The sequence below is a fragment of the Nyctibius grandis genome, chromosome 10 (genome assembly GCF_013368605.1).
Source record: "Nyctibius grandis isolate bNycGra1 chromosome 10, bNycGra1.pri, whole genome shotgun sequence".
NCBI classification, from domain to species: Eukaryota; Metazoa; Chordata; class Aves; order Nyctibiiformes; family Nyctibiidae; genus Nyctibius; species Nyctibius grandis.
Window position 1 is genome coordinate 11766182 of NC_090667.1, and position 27576 is coordinate 11793757.

The window sequence follows — 27576 nt, forward strand, 5'->3', positions numbered from 1 at the left end:
GTTACACGCGGCTTGTCCGTGTTTATTTACAGCAGGAGCGAGCCGCCGTGTCCCCTGCTCTGCGGCCGGAGCCTGGTCACCGGGACGCCGGGGGCTGCCGTGGGAGGACGGACGAGGATGACGGCTTGAGGGTGGACGGGGGGGAAAAGGGGGGCTGCGGCTGCGGTGCCGGGGGCTAGCACAGCCGCAGGCACGGCGCTTGGGGACCAGCTGCCTTTGCAGGCAGGAGCCCCCCCCGCCCCGCCGCCGCAGCAGCGGCCCCCCCGCCCCGCGCTCCCCCGCTCCTCTCGCTCCCGGCCGGGCTCGGCTGCCGGCGGGGGCGGGGACGGCCCGGTGCCAGCCCGGCTCCCCGCCCGCCCTCGCTGCTCACCTGACCGGCGCTGCCGGCCGGGCCCCCGCCCGAACCCTGCGGCGGGTGAGCGGCGGGGCCCGGGCTCCGCGCCCCCCCCGCGGCGTGGGCCCCCCCCGCGCCGTGGGCCCGGCCCCTCCTGCCCGCGCCGGCCCGGCTGTGGCGCAGCGGGTTTATCATTAACCGCCCGCGGGCAGCGGGAGCGCGGCCGCAGCCGGGCACGGCTCCGCGGCACCGGGCACGGCTCCGCGGCGCCAGCCCCTGCCTCCTCCGCAGGTAAGAGCCGGGTTCCGGGGCGCGGAGGTGAGGCCGGGGCCGGAGCAGCGGCTGGGGGGCAGCAGGGGGTGCCCGCGCCCGCCCCCCGGGTGCGGGTGGGAGCTGCGGGGCCGCAGCCCCTGCCCGCGGGTTTCTGGTCATCTGGGGGCACCCGCCTGCCTGGGGACGCTGCCTGGTCCCTGCGTTACAGACGCGGATGCCGGGAGCCCCCGAGGCGGCAGAGCCGCGCCGGCTGCAGGCAGCTGCTGGGGGGAGAGCTGGGGGATGAAACCCGCTCCTGCTCGCGCCGCCTGGCCCGGTGCTGCCCAGAAACGCTGCTCTTTAGTTTTGCACAATTCCCTTGTTCCTCTGATGTTTCAGGCTGGGGGGGGTGAGGGGAGGGAAAGAGGCTTCCCCAGCTTGGAGACAACCCCCTAAAGCAGCTGCGTGCTCTGGGGGATGCTGGCACAGGGCCCAGTGACACCCCAGTGCCTGCACACCCCGGAGCTGCAGGGCATCGCTCCAGGGCTCAGGGGGTGTCTCAGATCACGGTTTTCCACCTGCCTCCACTGCGGCCCTTCCTCTGAGCAAGGGTTTTGCTGTCACCCCCAGGCAGAGGACACTGGGCTTGTCCTCTGGATGGGCATCCTTTTGCCTGGGCACCTTGGAAGCACCCCGAGGGGCTCAAAAAGTGTCTCCCTCTCCCCGTGTCCCGTAGCAGCCAATGCCATGCCACAGGCAGGGGCTGCAGCCAAGCCCGCAGCGGGCAGGGATGACAGCTGGCAGGGTAACCTGCCCCTGTAATGCAGGCGGAGGTCCCGTACCTTCTCACTGGCATTTCCTTGCTGTGCCAAGCCCAGCTCTCCTCCAGCGCAGCTGTGGGCGTGTGCCAGGAGGGGACATTCACCCTGCCCAGTGCTCGCAACTGCATCACCCACTTATTAGCTGGACCTTTCCCCAGCAGAGGCTCGGGCTGTCCGGCCAGCCCCTCTCCCTGCTCCCCCCGCAGGCGCCCGGTGCTGCAGCCTCTGAAGCAGACACCTGGCCTGACGCGGTCTGGCTGACAGTCGGGCATGGAGGTTGGCACTGGCTGGGCAGGCGGCGGAGGGAAGATGCAGAGCTGCCCTCCCTGTGCTGCTGCTTGTGCCGTCTCGCTTTTATCCTGCCAAACCACCTCCGCCCTGCCTTCGTTCTTCACCTCCTCCGCAGGCAGGCTGCCTGGCAGCATCCCTCCCCTGGCTGGGGTCTGGATCCGGCCGAGCTGTGCACTGGGCTGGCGAGGGCTGTGCCGTGACTGTCTCTCAAGGCCTCCTGCCTGGGACCAAGCATTATCTGTGGTGCTCTGGGAGCTGCTCCGTCCTCCTCGGCATCAGTTAGAGCAGAGGATGTTCCCTGAGAAGGAAACAGCATGAATCTGCTCTGATTTTTCATGCTCTCCACAGGCAGAGAGGAGAGGGGAGCGGGCTATGCTGGGCAGGGCACGGGCATTGTGCACCAGGGGCTGCAAGTGCCTCTGGCAGAGGCACCAGCAGCTTTGCCCACTTCTCCCCCCACCCCTGTCACTTAAATCATCTCTCCCTGCCACAGAAACGCCTCTTGTTCACGCACTGCAAAAACACTCTTTGTACTTTGAATAGGACTCTTGAAGGCGAGGCAATGTGCCAGGCGCCGGCAGCCCAGGCGGGGAGGGAGCAGCTAGCCCTGGCAGGCAAACCCTGCTCTGCTTTTGGGGGCCAGCCCCTGTGCAGACCCAGAGCCGGGCGAGTGCTGCCGGGCCCCTGCCTGCACCCTGGGCTCCCCTTGCCTGCACCCCAGCCCCACGTGTGGTCGCTGGAGTTTGGGCACGTGTGTAGCAAGTCCCTGCCTGCCACACGTGGGTGTTTGCCCTCCGCAGCCAGACCGCTCCCGGCTTGCAGCACCTTATGGTTTTATGGCTTTGGAGTGTCATCCACGCCTTGCTTGTAAACGCAGATGGCTTGAGTGTCCCTGGGGATGTGCTGCGGGGTGTCCCCAGCACAGGGGAGGGAGCACGGGCACTGAGCTGGGTTGGGCACCAAAGCACCAGTCCCAGGGCTGCCCTTGCCACAGCCTGCCCCTAACCCCCTGCCACCCCTTGCAGAGCGTCCCGCCGAGATGGCGAGCGCCCGTGGGGCAGAGCCCGATGGTGAGGACGCAGCCGAGCCCGAAGAGGCCGTCTATGAGGAGGTGATGGCCTGCGAGAGGATGGAGCTGAGCCAGCGGCTGGCCGTGGAGGAGCTCATCACCACTGAGGCCAGCTACGTGCACAGCATCCAGCTCTGCGTGTCGGACATCCGGGCACACCTCCAGAAGAAGCAGGTGAGAGGGGGTACGTCCCCCCACCCAGGAGCCGGGGACCGTAGGGTGAATCGGTCAAGAGCTGCGAGATGCCCAGATCACTGCAGAGAGGTCACCACATGCTCACCTTCCACCTTCCTGGGCTCCTTCTGATCAGCCGAGGTCCTGGGTTGGATGGACATTGGGTCTGACCCAGTACAGCCATCCTGTGGCTTTAGCCCTGCATCTGTAACATGAAGAGGCCTGCCTCATTGCCCCGCTCAGGAGCACAGCCATGTCTCAGCATCTCCAGTGCCTCCTGCAATAAAGCATTGCTTCAGCCCCTTGGGTGTCACGTGGGGCAGCTGGAAGGACACAAGTGCTCAGGAGGGCATGAGTGCCTCCAGAACACAGAGTCCACCTCTGTCTGGTGTATTTGGCTTACCTTGGGGCATCTTTGTTCCCTTCAGCTGCCTGATCTTGACCTGGAAGGACTCTTCTCTAACACCGACGACATCCTCCACGTCTCCAGACGGTTCCTGAAGGGTCTTGAGGCCGCAGCCACCCAGGAGCATGAGCAGCTGCTCTGCATCAGTAAGTGGTGCAGCGCCGAGAGCTGACCCGTGCCCACCCATGCCTTTGCTTGTGCTGGCAGTGCCACTGCCTGACACTGTGCCCAGGTGCAGCCCCCAGCCCACCCACTCCAACAACTCCTGCATCTCCTTCAGCTCCGGGAAGCGCTGCTGCCTGTACACCACCCTCCATGGGCAGCCACCCACACTGACCCTGCAGCAGTGAGGCAGACCTGCCCAGCCTGCAGAAAGCAAGGGGGGTGCAGCATCAGGCCGAGCTTAGTGGAGGTGCCCGGGGATGCAGAGCACTGCCCTGGCACTGTTCTGCTGCCTTCACCCTTCCAGCAGGCTGGGGAGAAACCTCCACCTTTCTCTGAGGCCGTAGGAAAGGACCGTCCTTTCCAGCCTCACTTTCCTTCCCCAGGCACCCTGTTCCAGGAGTTCAAGGAGGAGATGGAGACCGTCTACAAGATCTACTGTGCCAGCTACGAGCATGCCCTCATGCTGGTGGAGAGCTACCGTAAGGACCCCAGGCTGCAGGAGGAGATCTTGGAGACCCTGAATGCGACAGTGTAGGTACCTGCTGCTGAGGCCAACACCTCCCTCTCCATGTTTTACCTACTGGCCTTGCCCTTCTCTTGGGACAAGCTGCCTGCACAGGTACGTGCCACCAGGCTGAGTCTTATATGGCCATCACCTTTGTGGCACTGCCTGGTGTAGTCCCTGGCAGCCTGTCCTGCATCCTTGGGGCCACTTGCCAAAGAGGTGCTACAGCCTGGTGTTTTTTATGGTGGATCCCAGAGCAAGGGATGGGGTGGCATCTATAGGTCCTGCCTGCTCCACGCCCTCACATCGCTCACAAGCCAAAGAGGGTGTGACCACAGAGGGCACGTGTTCCCCAGCTTGAGCAGAGAGATGGGCTGGCCCTGGGGACCTGCTGGACCCCTCCTGCACTGCCAGGGGGGTCACAAACACTATTGGAGCCAGGAGAAGCAGGAGCGGCAGCAGGGGAGCTGCTGGCGTGTTCTGCTCCCTGTTTCTGGGCACAGAACTCCCTAATGAGCGATGCCTCGCATGCGGGTAGAAGGGGAGTCCTGCCTGCAGCCTGGCTGCACTTTGCCCACGCCCTCCCTCCCCGCTGCCCCCGGAGCAAACGCTGATCCCGTGCCTCCTCGCTAGACAAGCGCAGCACTGTTCGGGGAGGCAGGGCGCCCGCCCGAGGCTGGCACTGCCTTCGGGGCTGGTGGGGACGGCGTCCCCCTGCCAGCACTCCCACGGGGGTGGCCCTGCAGCTGGCAGGGAGCAGGGGTTCACAGCCAGAACTTCCCCCACGGCCACTGGGCACAGCTTGCCTGCGGGTCCAAAGCAGCGAAGCTTCCCCGCAGCTGGAGAGGTGCTGCTTTCTCCCCAAAATGCTCACAGAGAAGCTGAGAGGAGCGGCAGGGCGGCAGGGCAGCCCTCCACGCCGACCTCGAGCAGTTCCCCTCACCATCAGGCCTCACACGGGCGCGTCGGACCTCAGCTTCTTCCTGGTGATGCCGGTGCAGAGGGTCACCAAATACCCGCTGCTGCTGGGGAAGATCCTGGAGAACACCCCCGCCAGCGCCAGCGCCTACCCGGCCCTGCAGGCAGCCGTCCGTGCCATGGCCCGGGTCAACGCCAACATCAACGAGTACAAACGGCGCAGAGAAGTAGGTGAGCGGGCAGGGGCCACGGCGCAGGCATGGGGCACGGTGCCTGGGAGGCCCCAGCCCAATCCCAGTCGTCTCCCCTTGGTGTTGTGCTAATTCCTACTTAAATCAGTTCAAAGCTCTCCTGCCCTCCCACGCGTCCTGGCCGGTAGAGCCGCAGGGTCGTGTGGGCAGCTCCTGGCATGACGCAGGCAGTTTGCGGCACTGCCCTGGTCCTGCAGATGCCACTCGGGGCAGGACCTGAAGGCTGCAGGAGCAGGGTGGCATGGGGGGGCTGAGCATAAAACCAGCCTGTCTGCATTCCCGGGGCTGGGGAATGAGGAGGAACAGTCCTGCCCTTGGGATAGGAGAAATCAGGCTCCCCACAAACGGGAGCTTACTCTTCTTTTTGGTTTTCATAGTACTTTCCCCGGAGCTGCCCTTCTTTGATGTGGGTTGTGCTTATCCTGTTGATCGCGACTTGACAGCTCCAGGCCTCGGTGCTTCTCACCTGCGTTGACTGCTGCCCTGAACTTTCCTCTTTTGATCTTTTTTTCCTCCCACCTTGTGTGCCCCCATCCGAGGCAGCAACCAAATACACCAAGGCCGAGCACCTGACGCTGCGGGACCGCTTCGCGCGCCTCAACACACACTCCATCGCCAAGAAGACCACGCGGCTGAGCCGGCTCTTCATGCACGAGGCTGGCATCGTGGCCAAGGTGGGCAGCCCGCACCCCAGCCGCCTGCATTCACAGACCCGCTGCCTCTCCTTGGGTTGTTTCTGGGGCTCTCCGCTGCCTGCCCAGAGCCTCGCTGGCAGAACCGGGAGAGCGGAGCGGAGGTGGCACGGCCGCTGCTGACACCCAGTGGCCCCTGCTGTCCTAGGAGCCACAGTCCCATTTTCCAGCAGCCTGCTGGTGGCTCCTGGTCCCCCATCCCAAGGACCAGTGGGGTAGGAGGGATGCAGGCACACACCTCGCTGCCTGCCTCAGAGCGTTGCAGGGGAGCACTTTGGCCCCCAAAGGACCTACAGGATCCTCGGGCACCCCGGCAAAAGGAAAGACACCCCAGTGTTCCCCAGCACTGCGACCACACCAAAAGCCCCATTTCTACCTGCATCGCAAACACCCCGGATCTTGGCTCTTTCCAAATTCCTGGAGCCTCCCAGGGTCTCCCCTGCCTGTCACCAGCACTGTGAGCTTCAGGCTGGTGCTTGGCTGCTTTTTACGTTGGCACCAGTGAGGTGCGTCAGCCCTGCCCGTGCTGGGGATAAGCTGCCCCTTGCCTTGTAGACAGAGGACAAGGAGTACGATGACCTGGAGGAGAAGTTCCAGTGCGTGGTGTCCTGCGTGGCCGTGCTGAAGGAGAACGTGGCATCCTACCTGGGCCATTTAGAGGTAAAATCCTGACCACTTGCAGGGGGTTGGCCCCATCCAGGCCTCAGGACCTGTTTCTTGGGGTTGCAGAGTACTTTCAAGCCCTGTGGAAACCAATAGCAGTTGGGGACGTTCAGGGACTTGCATCTCTCAGCTAAAGTGTACTCTTATGCCAGGGGCTTGCACAACATCCAAGGATTGCTCAGGTCCAGGGGAGCTTAACACAAAGTTGAGGCTTGGCTGACACAGTTTGAGCTGGGTGTCATTAGAGAATAATGAGTCCTTAAACCGATCATTATTTCAAGGCGTTAAATAGCTGAAAAGGCCGAGTGTTGTTCAGCCTGGGAATTCCTGCGTTAATAACAGGTATAAGGCAGAAGTGTCCCCAGATCAGGCCCGACAGCAAACTTCCCTTCTGAGATCATCAGGGTCAGTAGCTGCTGTGATTTTCTCATGGAAATCCCTTGGGGCGTCTGAGGGAAATGAAAGTGTGAGTGATGGCAAAACTTGCAATCCCCAGACACTGTTATCAGGAAAGTCTCAGGAAACGGCAGAGGGTTCAGAAAGAAGCAATTCAAGGGCTGGGAAGACCTTGTCATGAAAATATTGACAAGGGCTCCCCACATAGGATTGGGAAGGAGGAAAGGGGGATTAAAAGACTCCTGTAACCCAAAGAATAGGTAAAATAGGATTAGAAGAAAAAACATGAGGATGGCAATCTGTGTGCCAGAGATCTGTATGCCAGCTAGGGGAACAGGGTATATCCGTTCCTTGGGACATCGGGTGCTGCTGGGGACCTGCCTGGCACTGCCCCTCATATCTAAGCCAGCTCCTTGGCTTCAGCTGGAATGTCAAGTGTCTGCAAATAGGCTAGGCAGCCTAGGTAGTCAGCTGTGGTTAGAAGTCATGCTCGGGCTTGGATGCAGCTTCAGAGGAGCTGCTGGTGGGGGAAAGTGTGGCTGTGTGCATGCCCCATTTCTCTCTGAAAGCTTCTCGCAGCCATCCCGAGGAGCTGATGAAGATGCGTTTTCCATAGGGCAGAGATAGCCTGGCCTCTCTTTGCACTGGCTGGCAGTTAGTTCCCTCTTGTGCACCTGTCTGTACCGGTGCCCGCATCACAAGGGGAGACAAACCTGGGTTCATACAACATAGTCACAGCCACCTCTGCTTGTGCACCCAGGGAACAGCACACAGGTCTCAGAGCTGCTGCCTTCTGCTCAAAGCATCAATCTCTTTCCCCTTCTGTGTTTCCATCTCCAATCCCTCCTGCAGCAAGGAGGGCTACAAAGGAAAGGTCTTCTAAACATGACCACAGGCAGAAAGAATACAGAATTCAGGGCAGAGATCAGGGTACTTTTTGAGAGAAGCCCATGGCAGCCACGGTTGATGGGAATCAAAAACTGCTCCTGCTACTCCGGAACTGACTGCAGGAGCAGTGCTCCAAGGAGCAGAAAAGCCAAGCCCAGGGAGACGCAGGAGACCAGGCTTCCCTTGGCACTGGCAGCAGGCCGGAGCTCTGGGAGCTCAGTGCTCCCTTCTCTGTGTCTAGAGGTTGTGGGTCAAAATCTGCCTCCAGGCAGGAGAGAGGCTGCTGCCACAGGGTTAACATTAGAGCAAAGCCTCTCCAAGCAGAGGAGGGTCTCCCCCCATACCTTCTCTAGCTGCTTTCCTTTCCCCTCAATCTCACTGTCTATGAGAGGCAGGGGGAAGGTTTTGTACACAAATACAAGAAACTCTGTGGAGCTGCTGGAGCACCAAACCCAGGTGTCAAAGCACCAGGCAGCATCAAGCTGGGACAGGCTACCTGGGAGCACCGGGCAGCCTTGGCCACCTTGCTGGGGTAGGAGTGCTTTTGCAAGCTGGTGCATGACCCCTGCTCACGGGGAGAGGTTTGTTAACACCCGAGCGAGCCCCCTGGGTTGCAGACAAGAGTAGCCCAGAGCATTGGTCCCACCAGGCTGCTAGCACAGAGCACCCAGGCTGGAACATTGGCATGTCTTTGGGAACACAGGGGTAGGTTACAGACAAGTTAGCTGGTGTCAGGCATCTTCCGCAGCTCAGGTTTGATGGCTTTCTCCTTTTCAGGCGTTTCTGTTGCCCACCCCACACAAGTGTGAGCTGCAGATCGACGAGGGACCTGCCCAGCAATACCACCGCTTTGCAGAATACCTCCATTGCACTGTTTTCCCAGAGTTTGTGAGTGCTCCTTCCCTGTAGATCTCCTTCAGGGTCATGGCCAAGCATTGCTCTCACACCTTCTGCCCAGGCACAGCAGGGGCTGGCTGCTCCTCCAGGGCAGGGCAGCCAAGAGCTGAGGGGGATCCCCAAGCAGGGAGTGTCCTCACTAACAGGCACAGTCCCCTGGGGCCTCAACACGAAGGGGCAGGTAACAGGGTCCATCAGTAGTTCCAGACAGATGAAGTGAAAAGCCGGCTCCAGGGTCCATCCAGGAAACAGGAGACAGGGTCAGAGCCATGGCTACAACACAGCTCTAAGGTCAATCCAGGAGACTGGAGACAAGCTGTAGAGTCCATCCGAGGGGTCTGTCCAGGAGTTAAGCTACCTACAGCAGAGATCCAAGGTCCACCTAGGAGACAGAGGCAGAAACCAGCACACCCACAGCAATACTCAGTCAGAAGCTGAAAGCCCTTAAATGGGCTGTGGGCAGGGGTGTGGGTGGAGGCCCCAGGTGAGGCTGGTGTGGGCAATTAAAGACTATGAGTGGCTTTAAGGCCCTGACATGTGGCAGTGGAGCCCAGGATGGTGGAAAACCAGGCGTACTGTTTATGTGACTCACACAAGGTGTTTGCCACCAAACCCCAGTCCAATGTACCCACACCTTGTGGGCATCCATACTCACCTTTGGGAGCCCAACAGCCCTCATCTGTCTCCTTCCACCACCCCTGCTTTGTTCTCCTGGACTCCCTCTTGGGTGGTGGCTGCCACCATGAACTCAGTCAGGGAGGTTTTCTGAGCAGTGGAGTGTGGCAGGGCAGCCTGAGCCCCACACCTGGATGCTGGCATCCCCAGGGAGCACCAGCACGGGGAGGGAGGGTAGCTACGTGGGATAACCACACAGACCCTGGGCTGAGGGCCTCTGTCAAACCAGGACACTATGACCTGAATGAGACAGTCACTGCAGCGTCCCCCTTGGCCCGTGGGACCTTGCGCGTGAGGGTCCTACCTGATCGTTTACATGGAGCACAAGTTTCAAATCGTGGCATGCTTGGCTGCTCTCTACCAAGGGTTTGCTTTGGTTGGCATCCTGTGTGCCTTCAGGGGAGGATGCCTCAGATGCTCCCCACTCCACACAAGCCCTTCAGTGGGTCCACGAGCCTTTTTTTCCTGTGTGAGACAGTGCTCCATGCAGACAGCTGGGCCTGTCTGGGGGGCTCACGTGGAGATTTGGGTTCTCTCGCCCCACAGAAGCGACGGCTGGACAGGCTGGTCTGCCAGCCCCTCTGCAGCCTTTCAGACATGCTAGTGGGGCCACAGCAGCTGGTCAAGAAACGCCTGGACAAGCTGCTGGACTATGAGGAGATCCAGGAGCGGAAGAGCGAGATGGGCAGTGTGACATATGACGAGGAGGCAGCCATGAACACCTACCTCGCCATCAATGCCTTGCTCGTGGCCGAGCTCCCGCGGTTCAACCAGGCGGCTGTGCAGCTCGTGGGGCAGATACTGTGCTCCCTCAGCACCCTGCAACGGGACTTGGCTGCCCAGGTCCTGCACCAGGCAGAAAAGGAGCTAGAGCAGGTGAGAGTGACCCGTCGGCGTGTGTGCCCAAACCAGTGCACGTGCTGAGCCAGACCTGCCTTCTTCAGGCTTGGAACATCACTCGGACCTCAGGGCACTGAAGGTTTGCTGTAGCCCAAGCCCGCCCTTGCAGACACCCGGCTCCCTGTGTAGCATTTGTAAGTGATCTCTCCTCCCCTTTGGCTGGGGAAAGCCAAATTTTCTCTTCTTCACTGCCAGGAAGTGTCCTGCTCTCTCTTTGAGGACACCACTGATAATTTATTGATGTGGTGCCTGAGAGATCACTGTTAACTCTGAGCTGCTGAGAGCTCTGTGTCAGGAAGGCAAGGAGGAGAAAGGCAGCTCCTGGCCTGAGGAACGAGCATCCCTCGAACCCCCATCCCCTGGGAGATATTTCCCAGAACTCCTCACTGCACAGGCACTCTCTGGGCCTGACGTTTGCCAACGTGGTGGGTCAGGCCAGTCCACAGCCCTGGGGTAGAGCATGGCCCTGGCCTGACCTGTGACCAAGATGAGAACAAGATGCAGGCATGTAAAGGCACCCTCTCAGGCACTGCTCGTACATACCTAGTCATGAGGGTGGATTCCCCTGCTCAGTCTGAGATGCTTATGCTGCAGATGTCTGCCCCAGAGCTCTATCCACCCATCTTCCTTTATAGTCAGGTGGGACGGGCTGTGGGCTCAGGTCAGGACAGCAGGACCCAGGGACTGTTGTGGTGGGCTAGGTGCAGTCCAGGAGCCCCATGTGTGATGGCCCTGCGCAGGGAAGGTGGCTCGAAGCCAGAGAGGAGCAGCTTTGATCCTAGATGCAAGATGCATCTTTAGTGCCAAAGTCTGTTCTCTTGCTTTCTCAGCCCTACTCTTTCTGCTCCTTCTCTTTTGGCCCTACCCACAGCTTTTCCCCTCCCTAGAGCCTTCTCTCATCTCAGGGTCTGTCTTCACAGATGCCCCATGGCCACATGCCTCTGCCCAGTTTCTGGAAGATGGTGGAAGACACCTTGCAACAGTCTGGCACTCAGCTCCGTACCTTCCGCCAGACGTTTGAGACAGTCACGCCGAGCCCTGTGACACAGGTAGGAGCTGGGAAGGGGGTGTCTCAGGCCAGCTAGATGAAGAGGCAGGACTGCAGCTCTCCAGTGCAGAACATCTCCTTGGGAGGGAGGTTGACTCGGAAAGCGGCACGGGGGGTTGCCACAGTATTTCCCCCCGAACCCTGGTGGCAGCTTGCTGGGAATAACCAGGGATAAAATGTCTCAGCTCTTCTGGTTCTGGACACTCATCTCCAAACCATGACCTAGAGCAGATAATTAGTGTGAAGGAATTTCTCCTCTAACCTCTTGCTGGGATGTGATCCTGCAGGAAGGAGAGCACATGTGCATGGAGGGCCTGTCTCCTCTGTCTCATCATATGCTCCTGTGTCTCTTGCTCCCTGCCAGCCTCTGAACCCTGCTGAGGAGCGAAAGGTCCTTTCCCTTGTGAGCAAGCACGGCCCAGACAAGCTTTACCAAGTGACAAGCAACGTCAGTGGCAGCAGAGACTTGGACCTGACCTTGCAAAGGGGACAAATTGTAGCTCTGCTGCAAAGTGTGGACACTAAGGGGAACACGAGCAGATGGCTGGTGGATGCTGGAGGTACTGTGAGCGCTACAGGGAGCCTCTCCCTGCCTCGGCACCAGGGTCAGAAACCAAACCCAAACCACTTCCTCATCTTGGATGAAACAGTGGGCCATTGCCTCCCGGGTCCTCCCTTCCAGGGTTTGCTCAGCCCAAACCCACCTCTCCTTTGCCAGCTGCACCCATAGCCGTTAGCTGTAAAGTTCAGGTTTCCCCATTCATCCCCCAAGGGAGCACTCGTGAATTGTCATGGCTGGGAAAGGAGAATCTGTGCACACAGAAACGTCTTGAAACCCCTTTCTGGGGGGTTTTGCTGCTGGATATCCCCTAGCGATGGACCAGTTTGAACAGGGCTACTGTGCTGTGCCAGGCAACAGCCAAGTTGTCATTCCTCTCTCCTCCAACTAGTCCTACCTGTGCTGGGCAGCGGGGCCCCATGACCTGTGTGTGTGCGTGTCCTCCAGGTCCCCGAGGGTTTGTGCCTGCTGGAAAGCTCCAGCCCTATTGCCCGGTACAAAGCCAGCAGCCCGGGATGCAGATGCCAGCCCTGGAGACCGGCACAGAGAGAAGGCGACATTCATATGTGTCACCTGAAGCTCCCAGGCCCCAGGTGGCCACCTTCACCCCAGCTTTCCAGGTGAGAGTGGGGGGGACACCCCCAAGGACCATTCCTAGCAACCCCACCAGCTCCATGCTGGCCCTTGTGTGTGCAACACGGGGGTGGGAAGGTGGCCCTGCTTTTCCAGCACACACGTGGTCATACATGTGCAGCCATGTGCCTCGCAGGGGAGTGTCACACCCCTGGCCGAGTGCCCCGCGAGGCTGGTGTCTGCCTTGCTGGGACCCAGGGTGGACGGAGCAAGAGAACTGTGCTTGGTGGGGTCCCCAGCGTCCCTTCATTGGTGGCACTGCTGCGCTGCCCTCTCAGAAACAGCCTCCTGCCTTGCCATGTGTGTCCTTCCCCCTTTGACTCTCGTGTCCAGCAAGGGCTTCCTCCCTCCTTCCCCTGCCTTTCGCAGGTGGTCGCTGGCTTCTCCTTCGCAGCCAGGAGCCCGCAGGAGGTGAGCCTCCAGGCAGGGCAGCCCGTGGTGGTGCTGGAGCCGCACGACAAGAAGGGGAGCAAGGAGTGGAGCCTGGTGGAGGTGAATGGCCAGAGGGGCTACGTGCCCTCCAGCTACCTGGTGACCGTCCCTGTGCAGGAGCCCACGGGCTGGAGCTTGCCTGTGTGAGCACGGCCAGCCCGCACCCGAGGGCACAGGCTTCATCAGATGAGAGCTGTCTGCTTGGCACCGGAGGAATCGTCGTGGGAGATGCTGGAGGGGGGTGGCCCTGGGCTGGGAAGGCGATGGGAAGCAGAATATAGCTCAGGGGATGTGGGTGCGAGGGATGGCAGTTGGGAGGCACATTTTGATGGGGAGGCGTGAGGGTGCCACATCTCATACGTGTTTGCACAAAGGAAAGCAGCATGAGGGAGGGAGGGCAGGTGGCTGCAGTTTTGCAGGGGTTTGCTGACATCCATGTCAGTGACAAAAGTATCCCTAGGGGTGACGAGACAGCATTGTCCCCAATGGGATCAGGACTGAGCTGCAAAAGGGGTCTTCAGCCTGGCATGAAGCATCTGGGGCTCTTGGAAAGGGGCTCTCAGGGCTGGCATGAGCGCAGAGACCGAGGCAGAGAAGCCGTGGGGACATGGCTCCCCGCTCCTCACCGGGGCACTGCGTCTGCCTGCGTGCCCACCCGGATGTGCCATTTCGGTCCCTTTGTTAGCACAGCCCTCATGTCTTGCCAAAGGACACGGCAACGCCAGCCCGCGCCCGGCCGCACCGTCAGCAATGGGAAGGTGCGGGGCTGGGTCCCGCGGCCGGGGTCCTCCCCAGCCCTCCTGGGCACCGAGCACCGCTCCTGGCCTCGGTTTCCCCCCGTGCCCTGAGGCTGATGCTACTGACGCCTTTGGGAGGCACTTTGAGCCCTGGTGACGAGGACCGCTCTGCACGCTACCGATGCTATTTCGCGTGACTGATATACTGACATTATAATGTATTAACTGTCTCTCTGCCCCACCCGTGCTGAAGGGCTCACCCCTACACGTGGGGCTGTGCTGTGGGGCTGCCAGCACCCCTGGCAGCCCGGGCAGCTGTGAGATAGCAGAGCCGCCGCGCCAGCCTCCCAACACGCCTCGGTGGGGCACTGGGAGCACTGGTTTAGGGGCTCTGGTAGGCTATGGAGGGGTTCCGCTGCGGCGGTGGAGTGTGCATGTCCGTGGCCGGCATGGGGACAGGCTGAGGTGGCAGGGCTGGCGGTGCCAGCATGAGCACGGCTGTGCTGGGGGAGCGACTGAAGGTGGGCTGTGCACTGCTTCCCTCCCAGCCGGTGCTGCTCGGGGCCGGGGATGTGGAGCACAGCTCCTGGGGCTTGCAGGACACCCTGTTCCCCTTGCCGACTCACACAAACCTCCAGCGGTGTGACACATGCATGCTCTCTAGAAACACAGGCCCTGTGGAAGAGGGTTTTGGGAGAACCAACCTGTGACGGTCGGTCCCTGACCTAAGGCTCAGTCTGAGGATGGAGACAGCATGCCCTCCCACCGCTGCCTGAGGCATCACAGCTCCGTGCCTCAGTTTCCCCATGGCTTACTCTGACGCTGTGCTGTTAGTGGTGCTGATGGGGCTCAGGGCAGGGAGCCGTGCCCACGGCAGCACTGACACGGTGTCGGGGGAATTTGGGAGCTCTGGTTGCAGCCCTCAGGGACCGGCCCCGTGCTCCCTCCACAGGAGAGCCCACAGTGCCACGCTCCCACCCCTCACCCACCGCGGGCAGGGGAGTGCGGGGGCACCCGCCGGTGCAGCAGCCTGGCGTCGTCCTGGCTGCCCTGGGCTCCAGCATCAAAGGTGCGGTGCCCGGCTGGCGGGCGCTGGCACGCCGGCCCTGAGCGCCGCCGCAGGGACGCAGCACACTTGGCCACCATGGGCTCCCCGCAGGACACGCTTTGGTGGCACAGCAGCTGCGTGCGGGTTCCCGCGGTGCTGCCCTGCGGCCGTGGCTGCGGGCTGGGCAGGGGGGCAGAGGTGGCATGTCCTCACCCCAGCTTGCACTGTGTGGGGAGGGACCGAGCGGGTGCCAGGCAGGTGGGGACAGGCCCCAGACACTGCTCTGCGTTCGCTCTGCACCCTACACGGTGGGTCCAGGTGCCTGGTTTGGGGCAGAGCTGCCTGTGGGGCTCACCCTGCTTCATACCTGCAGGGTCCTGGGGTTTATCTGCGGGGAGGCTGGGGGCTTGATACCTCTGCCCAGTTGCCGTTGAAAGCCCCGAGCAAATGCTTACACACACGAAGCCCGGGAGGAGATGGCAGCAGCAGAGCTGGGGACATTGCCAGGGGATGCTCCCAGCCTGGGGAAAGGCTGATGGGCTCCGTGGGATGGGGACAGCGGGCAGGCTGGGGGCGAGGGCCGCTGCGCAGGGGCTGTGTGTGAGGCTTGCCCGCCCAGCCCCGGCCCCGCAGCGGCAGGGCTCACACCTCGCTGCTGATGGTTCCTCCGGATTGTTCCGTTCCTAATCAAATCACAGCAGGTCCGATTTCCCTCCTGAGCCGCCTTCCTGCCAGCTCAGCGGGGCACAGATGCAGTCAGCCCCACGCCAGTGCAGGCGATGGCAGGAGTCAGCGGCTCGGGCAGGTCCCACTCCGCAGCCCGCGGGTGCCCGGGACCCTTCGGAGGGTGAAAGGTAGCAGCGGGACATGGGAAACTGCTGCTGCCTGTGCCCTGATCTGGCCGCTGGAAGGAGACCTGGGGCAGGCAGGACTTGCTAGGCAGCTCATAAAGCCATCTGGGCTTTCTCCATCCCACTCATCAGGACTCTGGATTTCACGTGCTCTGAAGCAACAGCTCCCGTCCCTCCCTCCCACCACCGCCTGTGCTGCCTGTGCGTCAGTGCTGCCCAGGAGGAGCTCTGGGCCCTGCCTGCGGCCGGCACGGGGGGTGCAGGCTGTTGCGAGGTGTCCTGGGCCCCGCTCTACCCATCAAGTGTCCGTCTGCCAGCGCTTGCCAGGGCTGACAGCCGTGAAGGGCGAGATGGAAACAGCCCATGCCCATTCCACCAGGAGAGGTATGTGAGCTGTGCAGGAGGTGGCAGCATACTGGGGACGCGCTGCTTGTGTCAGGCACCGGCTGCCAGATAACATGGTTGTGCTCCAAGCTGGGGGCAGCCGAGACACCAAGAGGCTTCTTTGAATGGCGCTGAGCCAGCCAGCACCAGCACCCTGCCTAGCAGCGGTGGCACCAGTGCCCTGCCTACCCCGAGGTCCCGGTGGCGGCTGGAGCGTGCTGTGGACATCCCCGCTAGGAAAAGGGGAATTAGCTCGTGTGGCTCCGAAGGGGCGAGCTGGACTCTGCAGCACCCACCAGTCCTGCTTCCAACCTCGATGGTGGCACCTTCCACACAGGGTCTGTCCCAGGACGTGCCCTGGGACCTGGCTGCAGGACACGGAGCACTGACATCCCTCACTTGTCCCCTGATTTCACCTAAACTTGTGGCACCGGTTTGCTGCGCCAAGCCTGGAAGTGCCCCCTTGAAGTCACCGGGTATGGGGCTCTTCCAGCCTCAACACGAGGGGCAATAAAGGGCACAAGTGTGCCTTTAAATAGCCCGGCAAGGACAGGCTCTCCTGGGAGGAATGCTCTGGCCAGCCCGGTGGAACACGCTCGTGGCCGGGGGTGTGGGGGGACAGCCGGGCAGGGCCGGCTCCTCGCCAGGAGGTCAGGCCAAGGTTAGGCATGGCCCCGGCCGGGTGCCGCTGCGCCATGGCTCAGCGCCGCAGGAGCAGGGCCATGCAAGGGGGAGGGAAACGCCTGCCGGGCCGGGGTCGGGCCATGTCCGCGGCTGATCTGCAAGGTGGCAATGGAGCCTGGCAGGCGTTGCTGCCTGCGGCCTGCCTGCTGACCTGCCAGGGGGCTGGCACCGGTACAGCCCGGCTGCAGGAGCAGCCTGCCGGGCAGCTCGGCTTGTCCGGGAGCGGCTGCTGCGCTCCTGTCCGGGCTGATTCACACCCTGGAAGTGCAGGTGTTTGGATAGCGTCCACCCGTGGGGTGTGACAGCGCAGGGCCGCGTCCCCAGAGTGCAGGGAGCCAGCCCAGCCGTGTGCCGGAGAGCAGGACAGTGGCGGCTCAGTCTCTGCTCTCCCCTGCCTTGCAGGGCATGCCTATCCCCAGGGACACGGTGGTGGCCCTGGGCAAGGTGCAGAGCCGCAAAGCACATCTCCAGGTGGAGACACCCGGGTGGCAGGGAGGATGGCTGCGTGCCCGGGTGTTGATGTGCCCGCTGGCTCTGCTGGGGCACCCGGGCGGCAGGGAGGCGGGAGGAAAGCAGCCGCCAGCGAAGCCCCAAGCCCAGGCTCCCAAATCCAGGCCTGTCCCCTCGCCGTGGGGTGCCAGGAGGGGAGCTGGGACGCAGCAGGGTGGCATGGGCAGGGAAGGAGGGCAGCAGGGGGGACCCGGCAGGAGCAGGGCGGCTGCCCCAGGCTGAAGGGCACGGCCAGCCCGAGCGGAGCTGTGCTTGCAGGCACCATGCTCGATCTCACGGCTCTGCCAGGCTGAGCTGGCTCCCAGCAGAGCCAGCCCACAGCTGCGCTGTCCCCAGGCGCCCAGACGTGTGTGGGAGCAGGGTGGCCCGTGGGAAGCAGCCCCCGGCAGCCCGCGCTGGCCCTGCTCGCCGTGCCGCCAGCCCTGCACAGCACGGCCCGAGGGAGGGCTGAGCCCCGCGGAGAGCGGCCCTGGGGCTGCAAGACAGCAGCAGAGGCACGAGCAGCAGTGCTCGCTCCAGGCTTGCGCAGCCGGCACCTGAATTGTCTAATAAAGTGTGAAATTGCTTTCATGCTCTGCTACCTTCGCTGAGACGGACCATCATTACAGCCCTCCCTTCGCAGCTGGCAGCAGCGGCTGCCAATGTCCCTGCTGTCGCGGCACTGCCAGCTGAGCCCCTGGCTGGAGCTGTGCCTGGCATGGCCCCCGGGACTGCTCTGCCGGGGGTGCCGGCTGGTATGTGCTGTGCCAGGGATGAGCACCCCTCCTCTCCTCCTCAGCCCCTCCATTGCACCCACCCCACATAAAAGCACAAGCTGCTGTGGGTGTATTACCCTGGCAGGGGGGGAATCCCTGACAGAGGGCTGGGCGGGCGAGGGGCTGCAGACCCTGGTTCCTACACCCCATCAGACGCGCTGGGGGTACAGGGGTCAGCTCAGGACTGAGCCCTGCCCTGGGGCTGCGCCACTGCCAAAGCCCTGCCCTTTCCCAGGAAGGGCTGGCCGGGAGCGTGCCCATCAGATACAGCCCGCGAGGAGGTAGGGCTCCGTCTGGCTGTGCCAGGAGTGCCAGGAGCTGCCTTGGATCCTCGCTTGGGCAGTGGAGGGCTCCCACCTGGGCAGGGACAGAGGGGCAGCCTGGCCCCCCCGCACCAGAGGGTGACTGATTGCTCCCGAACCACCTGGACGTGCACAGCAACCCTCTCCAGCCTTAATAACAATAATCAATCATCCTGGGCAGGGGTGGTGGAAAGCTTTACAGGGCTGGGGAGCCGGTGGTGCTGGTGGGGAGGCTGTGGTGCCAGCGGGGGGGTCCCCTCGAGGGGACACAGAAGTCTCTGCTCTGGTGGTGGCTTTCCTCCCGCACTGCCCGCCACGAGGGCGATCCGTGCCCAGGTACACCCTACAACGGGCAGCGCCAGCTCCTCGCTGCTGGCACCATGCCGGCGTGCCTGGGTCTGTGCAAACCGTGATTTTGGAGGGCAGATGGGGCCAGATGGGAGCCCAGGCCGTGCAAGGGGCGCAGGGTGCTCCCTGCCCCAGAGGGTCCTGCGGTTCCCCGTGCCTAAGGGCCGAACAGGAGTGCCAGAGAGCTGCCGAGTGGGGCCCAGGAAAAGGAGCCATGTCTGGGATTTCTGCAGGGTTCGAGACACTTTGCCCCAGGGAAATGGTGCCATGTTTTTCCAGACACTGATAAAGTTACACCCTTGATCTGGTTAAAGATTTAGCCCACAAGGCAAGCCTGGGTAGGACAACAACGCTGTTAGTGCTGCCGCCCTGACGCTTGCCCAGGCAGAGGGGACTAACCGTGCTGCCCCAATGCCTGCGGCCGAGCCCCGCTGCCGGAGCACAGCCCTGCAGCCAGACCCCGCTGTCAGAGCACAGCCCTGCAGCCAGACCCTGCTGTTGGAGCACAGCCCTGCAGCCAGACCCCGCTGTTGGAGCACAGCCCTGCAGCCAGACCCTGCTGTTGGAGCACAGCCCTGCAGCCAGACCCCGCTGCCAGAGCACAGCCCTGCAGCCGGATCCCTGGGCCACATCCAGGCCCCTGCACGGGGGATGGAGCTGGAGCATCCCCAGGCGCTGAGCGGAGGCCAGGCAGACGGATGGCACAGAGCTAGGGAGGAGAGCGTCCTGCCGGGAGCTGCTCTTTCTTCGGAGTAACCTTATAACCCACGCCCCGCCGCTGCCTGCCCTGCCAAAACCTCGGCCCAGTGCCACCAGTTGCGGGGGGGCTTCATGCCGCTGGGAAGCCAGCCTGGCCCTGACGTGACATGAGTCAGCTGGAGCAGCCGGGCAATGCTACCCACCCCGAATAGCTCAGCCAGTGTGCCAGCCCCCGCACCATGTGCCCCTGCCCCGCCATGTCCCCAGGGGGTCCCCAGGCAGGGAGCCCCCAAGCCAGTGGTCCTGAGGCAATGCACCCTTTCACTTGGGGCTTCCTCAGCCCCATGGCACAAGGGCCTTCGTCTGCCTGGCAGCAAAAGGCAGATCCCTCCGGGCTCATGCTGTCCCCAAGGTCACTCCACTGGCTAGAGAGCACTCCGGGGCTTTCCAGAGGCCACAGGAGTTAAGGAGGGATTGTGGTGGGGATGATGTGCAGGGCACCCTCCTGCCGGCTCCTGTGACAGCCGCCCTTTCCCACTGCCCAGCCTGGCAAAGGGGACAGACACCCACGGCCACAGCTCTCCTCCCCCGGCCCCGTGCCTGCATCCTCGGGGTGGCTGTGCCTGGTTGTTGCAGCGGTACTTGAGACTGCAAAGGCTCCCCAAATACATCCCTGCAAAGGCATCCCAAATAAAACCCTTGGTCTGTCTCTGGGGTGCTGGTGCCCCCCAGGCTGCAAAGGCAGCCCTGCCTTGAGCCATTTTGGGCAGAGGGGCTCTGGACCCCCTCTCCGTGGTTGAGCAGACAGCCTCCCCTGCCCGGATGGGCTCACCGCCCCGGGGAGAAGCTGTGTGGGTGATCCCTGCGTGCCACGAGGCACTGCCATCGTCCCCTTTCAAAGGGGCCACCAATTCAGCATCAAGAGCCCCCTCCTCGCAGCGGGCAGCGGAGGCAGAAAGGCTGCCGAATTCCCACCTCACGTCCCCTCTGCCCGGAGCCATCCCAGCTGCTAGGGAAAGCCAGGCGCTGGGAGCAGCGGGGCGAGCGGCACTCGAAGCCAGCAGCATCCCCAAGCCCTCCTTCATTAGCATTCCTCTCCTCCCAGCCTGCACAGCCTGTTCCTGCACTCCCAGTGTTAATTGAATTGCTTCCCCCAGAACTGCTGTGGCTTCGGGGACTCAACACCTGCGTACGCCACGGGCAGCCCGCACCGCCCCAGCTCAGCCCTTCCCCGCGCTCCCCGCTTGCCCCCCGGGATGAGACAGCTGCGGGGAAGAAAAACAGACCCGGTGATAGCAAGTCCAGGTTGGTGTGAAGGTGTGAACAGCCCCATCGCAAAGACTAACAGAATGCAGGGAATGGAGTCACAGTGTGAACTGGGAGCCCCGAGGGCTTTGGGAGCCCCCCAGCAAGGTCTGCCCGCGTTCAGCGGGCTGTGTGGGGCTGGGAAATGTCCTGCTGCTGTTAAAGCCAGCGCTGCACCCGCTGTTGGGCGGTAGCCCACCGAGCCATCAATCCGAGCCTGTTACTGCATCTCTCCCTGGAGGAGGTGATTTATGGGTCTAAAACTTGCCTCCTTTGGGCTGCACCCATCTGTAGCTACAAGCTACAGACACGAACCCCCTTTGTGTGCCCAGCCCACATCCTGGCTGGGGTTTACCTAAAGCAGCCCCGGGGAGGAGCGGCTGGGCAGGAGGTGGGGAGAGGGAGGAAGGCTGCCTGGTGTTTGTTTTTACTAATGAAGCTCCATAATCAAATCATTTCAATTTTAATTGTAAAGCCAGCAGGCAGATTTCTGTCTCCGGATGGGATGTGAAGCAATAGTTAAAGGCTGGGCACGTTCTGCCGCTCACCTTAGCACTCGGAGGCAAGGGGAGCAGCCCCAGGGAGGCTCCCACCCTGCCTCAGAAAAGCCTGGTGCCCCGAGGCATGCGGGGACTGTACAAGCCACCGTGGCATCATTCAAAAAAAAAGGACCAAGGTAAAAAAAAACTAAGAAAAGAGGGGTTCCTGCACCCCGAGCCCTTCCCAGGTGGAAGCAGAGGTGCATCCAGCTGCAGATCCTGGGGCAGTGGAGCTGAACTGCGGCAGTGAGATGTTCCTTGGGGCACCAGGCCAGCGAGTCAGCATCCTGCCTGCACCAGCCTGGGACCTTGGCTGGTCCAAACCCCGCCGTACCCAGGGGCAAAGAGCATCAGAGCCCTTGGGGTTGGGCAGGGGGTGGTGGCTTTCCTAAGCAGTTCATAGGCAGTGTGGGACTTGAGCTGGGGTCAGCCCCAAAGCCCCTCCTGCTTCTTGGGCCTGGGAAAGCCAACCCCAGGGAGGACATGCTGCCATACCTGGTCAGGGCAGGGGAGGCAGGAGCTGTTTCCTCTGCTTTCATCTCCTGGCTCTATCAGGATACGTGAAATCTATTTGTGGCTTCCACTTACTGTCTCATTTTTTGGGTGCTTGGACTTTGGGAAAAGAGGAAAATAAAGAAACTGGGTCATTTTCTGTTTATCTGGAAGAGCTGAGATGCTAGCCTGGCAGCTGCAGAGAGCTCTGCTCACATCTCTGCGGGACTTGCGGAACTTGGAAGTAAGTGATGGGGGAGAGGAGAAACCTCCCCCTCACCAAAGAAAATGTGCATTTTGCCCAGCCAGAGGTGTCAGGGGAAGGAGAAGTGCTCCTCTCCTCCCCATCAGAGAGGTTTATTCCTCCCAGAAGAGGACGAGGTCAGAGGGCTGGGGTGGTACAGCACGATCCGGGCAGGTCATGCCAAGTATAAAATACCTATTGCTCTTGTCAGTGCGATTGCCACAGCCATAACAGGGCAGAGCCCACCTCTTATCAGGGATGGCTGCTGCTGCTTTCATCTCCCTGAGCTGCTGCCCGCTCCGTGCCCGCGGTCCTGCTCCCAGTGCCGACAGCATTTCTGGAATCTCCTGGAAGGGATCCAGGCTGGGGGACACCAGGCACCGAGCAGCCACCAGCATCCCTCCCCCCAGGCCTCTTTGCTCTTATCTGCTCTCCCTTTTCGTGCCTGAGTCATCAGAGACAAGAGCATCAAATCAGAAATAAAGTCATTAACTCACTAAGCAAATACAGGTGAAAATCCTCACTTTATGTTTTGAAATCGGAGCCCCAGCTCCTCGGGGCTTTAAGCGGCATCTTCCCTCCTCCAGCCCTCCCATGGCCAGGTCCGTCCCAGCCCCACACATGTTGCAGGGGTGAGGAGAGGAGGGACACACGGGCACCCGCAGCTGGCCCGCAGCAGCTCATGCCATTGCCATCGGTGTGGCTCTCCGGTTGGGACAGGGGAGCCCTGTGCCTGGTGTGCTCCCTTGCCAACGGGCTCCAGCCACACAAGCCCGTGGGCACTCTCCCAGCGCGGGCTCAGGCACGCTGGGCACATCCAGTGGGACCGGCGTGTCCGTGTCCTCCTGCTGCGGCACCGTCCCTGCTGCCAGCACAGCACCCTCTGCCCCGGGCTGGGCGCATCCCCAGCACCTCGTGCCTCCCATGTGGCTGCGGCTTCTGCATCCCCATCCCAGCCCACCCGTGCCTATCCGTGATTTCACTCTTCTTTCTCTCTTAGTTTTTTTTCACCACGTACAAACGGGAATTAAATTGAGGCCACTAAGCTCATTTGCGCTCGCAGCCGTAATGGGATTGCAGGCAGCGTTTCACCACCGGCTCCTCACAGCAGCTGCCTGTCTCCGCTGGCAAACCGCGGCGTGCCGCTGCCTGCTCCCTGCCCGGCCCTTGTGCGGACAGCCCGCGTGGGAGAGCAGGGCCGGGGTTAAACTCAACCAGACCAAACCACGCGCGAGCAATTTCTTGCTCACGTGAGCGTGCCAGGGGCCAAAAGGCACCACTCAGCTCCTGCTCGGGCTCCCCCAGCTACTCCTGGCCCAAAGCCCCATCGCAGTGGGTTTACCCTGGTGTCCCGGGGGTGCACACCTCTCCGTGCCCCTGCCCTGGGAAGCTGAGTGTCTTTCGGCGTGGGGGGCTGGTTCTCCCACTGGAGCTGGGGGTGCGGCGCCGGAGGCAGGCTGGGCAGCTGTCCCCACTGCAAGGAGCACCCCAGGGGGTGAAGCACCGTCACAAGGAATTGGGAATGAGCCGGGGATGGGGAGGCAGCCACAGGGCACCCGTAATGGGCGCAGGGGCTGGGGGTGCCGGTGAGCACGTGGGGCTCCTGCTGTGGGGTGAGGACCCAGCCGGCCCTGACGACCCTCTGCTCTGGGGCAGGGGGGAGGCACCATGGTGGTCTGAACCCCCCAGTGGGTTCAGACACCCAAACGAAGAGCAGCCCCCAGCTACCACCAGGGCTGGCCAGTTATTTTTAGGAGGCGGGAGGAGGAGGAGAGATGCTGGTCGCAGGTGAACTTGCTGGAGGACACTCTCCCCTACCACCCAGGGAAAAAGCCCCCAAAAGTGCCTGTGGACAGCAAAGAAGGGTGGGTGTGAGCATGCTGGGAGGGAACAGCTGCTGGGAATTTAAATGACCACCCGTGAATGCGGGTTTTGTTTTGTCCCAGCCGCGGCTGCACTCTGCTCCAGCCAGGCAGCATTCAAATACAGCCACTCACGGGGCTCCCGCCCGCAAATAAAGCCGCTCTGGAAAACCTGGGGAGAAACTGAGCTTGAGAGGAGCCCCGGCACAGCACCCTGCCCCTACCTGGCACCCTGCCCCTGCCTAGCACCCTGCCCCTGCCCGGCCCTGCCGAAAGCCACGGCGCCGCAGGAGAAACCAGCGGAGCCAGCCAGAGCGGGCAGAGCCGCAGGGGCAGGGGTGCAGGAGCCTCTGGTGAAGCTTTATTCCTGCCTGCCAGAAGGAAAAGTAATGGAAGGAGCAGAGATGCTCAGGAAGAGAGCGAGGTGTGCTTCCTGCTCGCTTCTTGCTCGCTTCCTACTCACCCCGCCTGTTGTGACACCGCCGTGGGGCTGGGGAGCAGAGCCAGACTTTTCCACGGAAAACCTTGGGGTGAAGCTCTTGGCTTGGCCATCAGCCTGCGGCATGAAGCACTGCCCATGACCCACCATGGCTCCCTGGGCAGATGGAGATGCCGCCGGTCACCAAGGCTTGTGGTCTCAGCCACACACCTACTCAACGCATGCTGCCAGATCTGTGCCCTGGGAATCTAGTTTCGTATGGATAAACAGTCTTTCTTATTACTGTCACTAATGTGGTACCAGCGCATTACAACATAGATATTTTAATAATACATACTCTTTTAACAAAGGGGCTTAACACGCTAATTTACTTTCCAACATTTGTATATGTCATACTTGCTCGTTTATTCATGCAATAAATTAAGTTTCTAAACATTTAGAAAATAACAAATATATGTAAGAAGTGCACCTGCATATTAAAAAAAATAGATGGGCTGCCCGCGGGCACGCGCTGCCGGCCATCTCTTCCTCTGCCCGTGCGGCAGTGCGGGCTGGACGGGCAGTGCAGCCGGGCACTGCCAGTCCCCCGTTCCCGGGGGTGCTGACAACTGTGACAACCCCCACATTTTTACCTTTATCATGCCGACGACATCGCTGTTTAGAATAGCTTTTATTAAAAATAAATAATGCCTTTAAAATGAAGCTGGCGCTGGGGCACCAAACTGTGACAAAGGCCAGGGAGGTGGTGCTGAGGGTGATTAATGGGATTTCTCCAGCAAAAAGCTGCAGCAGTTCTCCCATGCCGAGGGCTCTGCCGGGAGGTGTGGGAAGGACGAAGGCGCCCGGTGCCGCTTGCAGCCCGGTGCCTTGTCTGCAGAGGGCACAGCCCACGCCCGTGAGAGGTCTGGCTGCAGCCTCACGCTCTCCCCAGGCCAGGCTTTGGTGGGCACGTGTCAGGCTAAGGCGGGAGGTTGAGGCACGGAGCCCTCCTGGACCCTTCGCAGGTCCCGGCTCTGTGTCCATCCCTCCTTCGGCTGTTGTCCCCCACGCCTGCCTCCAGCAGACCCGCCTGCCCAAGCCCAGCTGGGTGATGAACACTGCTCACCTTCAGGGTAGTTGAACAGCACATAGGATGTGCACTGGCAAGCAGCGGACAGGGTCCCTGGGGCTTTGGTAATGTCACGTATCCGTCACTTCACCGTGCTGCACAGGCAGAGAGTGGCCCACGCCAGGCACGTCTGTACTGCCTATGGAGGCTTCCCCCGTACCACAGCCTCCAGGTGAAGCTCAGCAAACCTCCAGCGCCCCGGGAAAACTCCCGAAGGCTGGTCAAGGACGAGCTCGCTTCCCTTGGGCAGTCTCAGCCTGCTTGGGCTTCCCAGGAGGGCGCACCCAAAGAGCAGACGGGTTTTGCTGCACAGAGCACTGGTGCAAGGATATATCTGCCTCTGCTTATGGCCGGAGGGACTGGGCTGCAGCTGCTGCCCTGTTGTGACAACCCCAGTTGCAAAACCCCTGCAGTGAACAAGGCTTGTGGCTGGAGAGCTGTAGCCCTCGCTTGGAGCTTGTCCAAGCAGCTTTCCCCCGCTTCCTGCTCACAGCGACCACAGGGAAAAGTAATGAGCAAAGTCTTAGGCAAACATTTTGGAAATCAAAAACTCTCACTCTCTGAGTGTGGTTTGGCTCAACAGCTGGACGGGGGATGGCATGCACTCAGTGTGCAATCGGGAGCCAGAGACCTGCCCCGCGGAGCTTGCAGTTACCTGCTCTGGCAGGGAGGGAGACTGCCGCACATTGCTTTGCTCCTTTTATCCTGGTCCCTCCCCTGCCTTTCCAGGCCAGAGCGTTTTCCAAACTCTGCTTTATCGCATCCCTGCCGCTTCCTTTCTAGCACCACCAGCATCGCTAACAATAACAGCTCTAAATTCTCGCCCAGCGCTTAGTCGGTGGCAACGGGCGCTGTGCAGCCTCGGTGCATCTCTCCGTGCGTCCGTTCAGTCTGCGGCTGTATGCGCGCCCTTAAATACATGAAATGCGTGGGCAATCGCACACCACTCCCTCCTCCCCGCGTTGTGCAATTCGGGATGCAATATCCAACCCCCTGGCTCTTTGCTCTGGGAACACCGTGCCCGTCCCTGCGGCAGGCAGCGTAGCGAGGTGGCTGTACCCCTCACTTCTGAGCTGGAAATAGCCCCGGCTGACACAGAGACCTGTGCAAAACAGCAGGGCCCTGCCCTCGCCTCGGTGACTGCATGCTGTGTGGCAGGGGGTGCCCGCAGCCCCGCTCCCCCCGCCTCCCCGCACGCTGCGGGCAGCACTCGCCACGCTCCGCTCGAGACCGCTGGGTTGGCGACAGGCCGCGCACCCCCGGGAAGGGGGCCCGATGCACAGGCGGTGCAGGCAAGGGGAGCAGGGAGGGGATGGGAATGAGAGCATCTTGCAGCTTTTTAAGCTCTCGAGATGCTTTCAAGTGCCAGGAAGACTGCGCGAGCTGTGATTTTGCTGTTATTTCCGTTGCTCGCCATCTCTGCGCGGGGAGCTCCCATGCGCACCATAACCGCTCACAGCAAGCAGGCAGGCGCGCACCGCCGGGCCTGGGGGGGGCTGAGCCCCCCGGCTGACATCCCCCGCAAGGGGCCAGGGACCACCCTGGGACCAGCCCTCAGCACTTCCTGGGCCTCTGAGATGCGCCCCCCTTATCTCAGCCACCGCTACAACCGTGACCAAAGCAGCTGGAGAAGGAAGCGATGTGTCCGCTCACCCCGAGCTCCTCGGCCATGGCAAGAAGACCACATCAGCAGAGCTCTCCATGCTCCTCCTCATCCTCCTCCCTACAGTGGGGGGCTCAGGGGCTGCCTCGCTGCTGGCGATTGCACTGTCAGGAGGAGATTAATAAATAATTAGCTGGCAAACTTCCCCCAGGGAGCTTTGTTTCTTCTCCTTCAGTGGTGCCGCCAGTTCAGAGAGCTAAGACCAGGGGAGAGTGGCTATCACCGGGGAGAGGGGCTGGAGGGGCCAGCATTTTCCCCACCATGCTGGCAGCTCCCCGAGCTCCCCCGCAGCTGACTTCACGTACCAAAGGGACGCAGGAGGGAGGAGGAGGAATGGGTAAAATCAATGAGAACCTATTTGGCGGGATAAAAGAGCGTGGGTTTATTTATAGTGCTGGCTGGAGCTGAAGCGGCTCCTGCCCAGGGACACTGTGCTGAGGAAAAGCAAAGCGGTGTCTGTGTGGGGCTGGGAGATGCGCCAGTGCCTGCTGCCCCGACACCCTGGCCTCCAGCCCCACCGAGCCCACGGTCCTGCCCCTGCCGCTCCCCAAAGTGCTGCGGGCAGCTCTGCTCACCAGGCTGGCGAGGGGAGCAGGGGGGGATGCCCGCAGAGGGGCTTCTGCTCTAACACCAGTGC

At 61.7% G+C, this 27576-nt stretch overlaps 1 protein-coding gene across 1 annotated transcript; it reads left to right on the top strand.

The window, feature by feature from the left end:
* Positions 1-539: 539 nt before the first annotated feature.
* ARHGEF37 (Rho guanine nucleotide exchange factor 37) lies at positions 540-13936 on the top strand. Its single transcript, XM_068408465.1, has 13 exons — positions 540-625; positions 2724-2941; positions 3370-3493; positions 3896-4043; positions 4967-5166; positions 5730-5860; positions 6434-6538; positions 8603-8713; positions 9944-10273; positions 11218-11346; positions 11710-11905; positions 12352-12524; positions 12907-13936. The coding sequence occupies exons 2-13, from the start codon at positions 2738-2740 to the stop codon at positions 13114-13116; spliced, it is 2061 nt and encodes a 686-aa protein (XP_068264566.1). The 5' UTR covers positions 540-625; positions 2724-2737; the 3' UTR covers positions 13117-13936.
* Positions 13937-27576: the final 13640 nt, after the last annotated feature.

Excerpts from the sequence above, each read along its gene's own strand:
- ARHGEF37 (XM_068408465.1), top strand. The coding sequence starts at position 2,738 with ATGGCGAGCGCCCGTGGGGCAGAGCCCGATGGTGAGGACGCAGCCGAG. Across the intron at positions 5,167-5,729 it reads CAAACGGCGCAGAGAAGTAG|CAACCAAATACACCAAGGCC; the intron begins GTGAGCGGGCAG and ends CATCCGAGGCAG. Across the intron at positions 5,861-6,433 it reads AGGCTGGCATCGTGGCCAAG|ACAGAGGACAAGGAGTACGA; the intron begins GTGGGCAGCCCG and ends CTTGCCTTGTAG.